The sequence below is a fragment of the Lactuca virosa genome, chromosome 3 (genome assembly GCF_052849685.1).
Source record: "Lactuca virosa cultivar CGN04683 chromosome 3, Lactuca_virosa_CGN04683_v6, whole genome shotgun sequence".
NCBI classification, from domain to species: Eukaryota; Viridiplantae; Streptophyta; class Magnoliopsida; order Asterales; family Asteraceae; genus Lactuca; species Lactuca virosa.
Genome location: NC_136428.1, coordinates 114,533,414 through 114,539,690, shown reverse-complemented (window position 1 = coordinate 114,539,690; position 6,277 = coordinate 114,533,414). Strand labels below are relative to the sequence as shown.

General features: G+C 42.9%; 1 protein-coding gene across 1 annotated transcript; it reads left to right on the top strand.

The window, feature by feature from the left end:
- The first annotated feature begins 1,105 nt into the window (after positions 1 to 1,105).
- LOC145163942 (uncharacterized) lies at positions 1,106 to 2,802 on the top strand. The gene is made up of 2 exons (XM_079082678.1): positions 1,106 to 1,753; positions 2,101 to 2,802. The coding sequence occupies exons 1-2, from the start codon at positions 1,106 to 1,108 to the stop codon at positions 2,800 to 2,802; spliced, it is 1,350 nt and encodes a 449-aa protein (XP_078938804.1).
- The last annotated feature ends 3,475 nt before the right edge of the window (positions 2,803 to 6,277 follow it).

Sequence of the window (6,277 nt, the reverse complement as noted above, 5' to 3'; positions counted from 1 at the left end):
CAATAGTCAACAAGAAGTCTCCATCTTCTATGATGGAGTAAATGTTACCACTAGGCAATTACTTGACTCGCAAGGTCCACTCACGAAGAAGGCACCTCCAGTGATAAAGCAACTAATTGAAGAATTCTCTAAGCATTCTAGAGAATACCACAATCCAAGAAATGATGTGACGAGGGGGGCTGCCTATGCAGCTTCAGAAGACTTGTCAACAGTTATGGCTATGCTAAAAACCATGGATAGGAGGATGGATAAAATGGACCAAACGATACATGCTATTCGGGTGGGTTGCGAAAATTGCAATGGGCCTCACCTTACTAGAGACTGCAATTTGGATGAGAATGGCAACAAAAAGGTGCAAGTTTGTTACTCAAGTGGGGACCGATATGATGAAGATTGGCGTAGACCAAAGAAAGAGTGGCTCCCTTATGACGAGTACAAGAAGGCTAAGGAGGAGAGGTTCAAGTAAAAGGGAAGGGGTTTTTACCAAAAGGAGGAGCCATCACAAGAAAGAAAACCAAGTTTGGAAGAAATGCTTACCAAATTTTTAGCTGCTTCAGAAAAGAGACATAGTGATCATGATGCTGCAATTCAAGAAACAAGGACCATGCTTAGAAACCAGCAAGCATCTATCCACAACATAGAAACGCAGCTAGGGCAACTTGCTCAACAAATAAACCAAAGATCACCCGGCGAACTTCCTAGCAAAACCGAAAACAACCCACGAGGCGCGCACATAAACATAGTCACAACAAGAAGTGGGAAACTAATCACTCCTCTGGCCCCTATTCAGAATGAAGCACCCAAAGAATCACAGAAGGAGGAAGCAGAAAATCAAAATCTTCAATCTGACAGCTCTACTCGCCAAGTACAGAATATGGACTCGGCGAGTCCACTGCCAAATCCGAACAATCAGACCCCTGAAAAGTTTTACCAGCCGCCATTGCCCTACCCAGCCCGAGCTAAGAAAGTGAAGCAGGAAGAGGAGTACCAGAAGTTTCTAGATCATATAAAGGCTCTTCAAATCAACATACCCTTCATCGAAGCTGTGGCACAAATGCCCAAATATGCAAAGTTCCTTAAGGAACTTCTCACTAATAGAAGGAAGATGGAGGAAGTGAAGAAGGTAGTCCTCAATGAGAATTGCTCAGCAGCCATGCTCAACAAACTACCAAAGAAGAAGGGTGACCCGGGGAGCTTAACTTTACCTTGCCAATTTGGCAATTTAGCTACCACTCATGCCTTGGCTGATTCAGGAGCAAGTGTGAATTTAATGCCTTATTCATTCTTCAAGAAGCTGGATCTCCCGGAACCAAGACCAATTCGTATGGCGATTCATTTAGCTAACAAGACAATCACTTTCCCAAGAGGAATATGTGAAGACTTAGTGGTCAAAGTGGACAAGTTTGTATTTCCCGCTGATTTCATAATTCTAGACATGGAGGCGGATCCTCAAGTCCCAATCATCCTTGGAAGACCCTTCCTCAACACGGCAAGTGCTATAGTAGACATGAGGGACTCGAAGCTCACTTTGCGGGTAGAAGAAGATTCAGTCACATTTGGGGTTGATCAAGCTATGAAGTATGCACGGAATAGTGACGACACGGCATTCTCAATTGACATGCTTGATGAATTATTGGAGGAATGCATAAGTGAAGATTCCAGCAAGTTCACAATTTTTGATGAAGAATTTGATGCAGAAAAAGACTTAATGGACATCGAGAGGCTGCTGGAAGAAGCTGAGTTTGAAGAATTGGTGAGGCTATCTGACACTTCAACTCGCCGAGTAGGGCCGATCTACTCGCCGAGTCCAAGCGAAAAAAAAAAACAGAATTCGTAAATTCAGCTACCAACTCGCCGAGTCCCTTACCTACACTCGGCGAGTACAACAAACAGAACCCAAAAACTGAGCTCAAAAAGTTACCAGAACATTTGGAGTATGCCTTCCTTGAAGATGGCCATCAAAAGCCAGTCATTATAGCCTCTGACCTTTCCAACTCTGAAAAGGAAGAACTAGTGCAAGTTTTGAAGAAGCGAAAACGAGCCATAGCATGGAGCATTACCGACATCAAGGGAATAAGTCCCTCTTATTGTTCACACAAGATTAACCTGGAAGAAGGAGCAAAGCCGGTTGTGCAGCACCAAAGAAGACTAAACCCAAATATGCAAGAGGTGGTCAAGAAAGAAGTGGTCAAGCTTTTAGATGCGGGGATTATATATTCCATTTCCGACAGCCCGTGGGTGAGTCCGGTTCAAGTGGTGCCCAAGAAAGGAGGGATGACGGTCATAACCAACGAAAAGAATGAGCTTATTCCGACACGAACGTATTTGTTTGCCAAACAGGATGCCAAGCCAAGATTGATACGATGGGTTCTACTTCTTCAAGAGTTTGACATAGAGATACACGACAAAAAGGGAATGGAGAATGTAGCAGCTGACCACTTGTCAAGGCTTGAAAACCCGCGATTGCAAGAAGATAGAGTTGGAGATGATTTTCCGGACGAGTATATTATGGTGACTGTGGGAGAAGAACCATGGTTTGCAAATATAGCTAATTACTTAGCTAGCAATTACATCCCAAAAGATCTCACAAGTCAACAAAAGAAGAAATTCTTTTCCGAGATAAAGTATTACTTTTGGGATGAACCATATCTTTTTCGAAGCTGCGCGGATGGAATCATACGAAGATGCGTGTTCGGGAATGAAAGCTGGAAAATATTGGAGCAATGTCATAGCGGGCCCACGGGTGGACATCATGGAGCACATTACACTGCTAAGAAGATCTTTGACATTGGGTTTTACTAGCCCACGATTTTTAAAGATGCAACCCAATTTGTCAAAGAATGTGATGCATGTCAAAGAGCGGGAAACATTTCATCTCGGAATGAAATGCCACAACATAGTATTCAAGTGTGCGAAGTATTTGATGTGTGGGGGATCGATTTCATGGGACCATTTCCCATATCCAAAGGCAACAAATACATATTGGTGGCGGTGGATTATGTATCCAAGTGGGCGGAGGCACAAGCTTTGCCAACTAATGACGGTCGGGTAGTGGTGAGGTTTTTAAAGAAGTTATTTTCAAGATTTGGGGTCCCGAAAGCTCTCATAAGTGACCGAGGCACTCATTTTGCCAATGATCAACTAGAGAAGGTGCTAAGTAAATATGGGGTAACCCATAAATTTTCAACATCCTACCATCCACAAACTAGTGGACAAACCGAAGTGACAAATCGAGCTTTAAAGAGAATCTTGGAGAAATCGGTGGGGAGCAATCGAAAAGAATGGTCGGATAAGCTAGACGATGCACTTTGGGCCTTCCGTACAGCTTTCAAAACCCCTATTGGTACTACACCATATAGGTTAGTTTATGGAAAGCAATGTCATTTACCGGTGGAGATAGAGCATAATGCTTTTTGGGCTTTAAAGATGTGCAACTTCAACATGGAGGAGCTGAAGAACAACCGGTTAATGCAAATTAATGCTCTTGAGGAACTTAGAAATGATGCATACACTAGTTCTTTGATCTATAAAGAGAAAACTAAGAATTGGCATGACAGGAGGATCAAGGAAAATAAAGAATTTCATGAAGGGCAAAAGGTGTTGCTCTTTAATTCAAGGTTAAAACTCTTCTCGGGCAAACTCAAGTCAAGATGGGATGGTCCTTTTCTGGTAAAGAAGGTGTTTCCACATGGTGCTATAGAGCTATTGTCAAAAGATGGCACCCCGTTCAAGGTCAATGGACATAGAGTCAAAAAGTATGAAGAAGGAGTTCCAAGGAATGAAGGCATGGAAGAGTTGATGTTGCTGGAGGGATTGCAGCCACGTAGAATGGGAGGAGTCCAGCTAATGACTCCTTAAAAAGAAGCGCTTCCGGGAGGCAACCCGAGTTTAGAGTTTGCATTTCTTTTTCCTTTACTTTCTTTTTAATTTCTTAGGATCTTTTTCATTCATCTTCTTCTAGAAATATGTTCTAAATGATTGCTTGAGGGCAAGCAATGCCTAGAGTGTGGGGTGGTGGGTTAAAAAATTAAATTAAAAAAAAAATTCAATTTTTGTCAAACTGCAAGCTTTACTCGCCGAGTAGGTATGAGTACTCGGCGAGTGCTTGTCTAAATAACCAAAAAACCGCGTAAAAGCATTTGTAATCGGCGAGTAGATCGTTTCTACTCGGCGAGTAGCCAACTTACACAGACGGTATAAAAATCTGAGAAACAAGAGTTTTTACCCATTTTACCCACACACTCGCCGTGCACAGCCTCCTTCAAGCGATTTCTATGATTTTTGGCTTAATCCTCGACTTTCAAGGGAAAAGGTATGATCTTTACACTTAAAAACTCATCAAAGGTTCAAGCTTTATCACTGATTTGCCCCTATTTAGTCTAAATTCGGATTTGGGGGTTTCCTCAAATTCTAGGGTTTTAATTTTACCATGAATTAGGAGTTGTTAGGAGAATTTTCTTTTGGTTTAGTGGTTAATGGACTTAGTACAGCAAACCCCTGTGCAAAATTGGGTGTTTTAAGTGACCCATATGTGTTCGACAGATTCTGGTCCCGATGTTCGTCCTACTCGCCGAGTAGGACATGAACTCGGCGAGTAGGAGGCTATACAGATCTGTTTTATTCAATTTTAATTACTGGGTGTTGTTTGTTTGTGCTTTCTTAATGTTGTCATGCAGGTACCATGTCCAGACGAGGTCAGTCTTCAAGAGGGGGAAGCCAAGGGGACATCCCGTGGCTCTCGTTCCGCCAAATCACATCCAAATCGTCTCAAGCCCGTGCCAAAAACAAGTTAGAGGCTTTAAAACAGAAAGAGATTCATTTACCCAATGCAGTGGATTGGGATTGGATGGGGAAAGTTGGTTTGGAAGAAGAGCTAACACCATATTTGGTGAAAGAATGTAATTTGGGGGATTCAACCATCATATGTGATGGTTGGTTACAGCTTTTCAAAATTCAAGAACCGGTCTACGCTGAATTATGTTGGGAGTTTTTTGCTACCATCTCATTCCGAGGTGGTAATGAGTACTACAATCCCAATGTAGTTTCCTTTTCTCTTGGTGGGGAGCTGCGACAATGCAGCATGGCTGAATTTTCATGGAGGCTTGGAATCTATGAGCAAAGCACTATGTTGAATGAAGATTTTGAAGTTTTTTTAGAGAATTGCCACAAAGATCTCCCCGAGGGAGTGGTTGCTTCTACCTGGTGGAATACTATTGCTAACCGGGTGTACATCCCATCTACTGCACAGGAGGGTCACATACGTTCACCGATCCACCGTCTCATTCATCGGTTCGTTGCCAGCACGATTAATATGCGAAAGGACTGGGACAAGGTCCCGACCCTTGACATCTTTTATCTTTGGAGTTTTATTACTCCCGATGTTTTCTGCAATCTCCCCTATCGCGTAGCCAAGTATCTTGCTGAAGGGGCTGTTAAGGAGAAGATGAACTCCAAGATTAATGGAGGGATGTTTGTGACGAGGCTTGCAAGGTCATTTGGGGTATTAGATTTGCAAGAGTCAAGGGCGCTGACGGTCATTTATCCCCCTCCGTTCAACACCGCATTATATAGGAGGGCAAGGATTGTGGAAAAGTTTGGTGATTCTTTTTCTATTCCTCATGCGGATGAGCCGGCTATCCCCGAGGAGCCGGGAAGGCGAGTGAGGCAAAGAAGTGAGCGAGTACGGGAAGACCCACCGGTTATTCCGGTGGAAGAAGAGAACGATGGATGGAATCAACTTGAGTACCGGCGCTACTTGGATGATATTGGAAGAGGAGTTAACTATAACAATCAATCATTTGGCTATCTCTTCCAACAAATGAACATCGCACCGAGACCTGGACCCGGCTACCCCCACATCATGAGTTGGGAAGAAAGGATGAGGAAAGGCAATGAAGGAGGAGGAAGTGGATCTGGAGGAGCCGACATGGATGATTGTGACAACCGTCAAAATTGAGTCAAGTCAAAGTCAAACAAAGTCAACAAGTCAAAACCAATCGACTCAATTAACCCTTGTATATTAGGGTTTACACTATGTAATTACTGTACAATGCAATATTTTAATGAGAGAAACATTATTTGGAAAGTTCGTGTGTTGAATTTCCTAAGTCTCAAATGCAGTAAACATTGAACCAAAACGATAAAAAAAAATTATTGCACACTCATCGGGAGTGTGTACGACACTAAAACACGGTTTAACGGGGTTTACGAACCTTGCGTTGTGAAGCCGGACACTCAAATTAATCACAAACGAAACCTCTCTAAATCGTTTTCACTC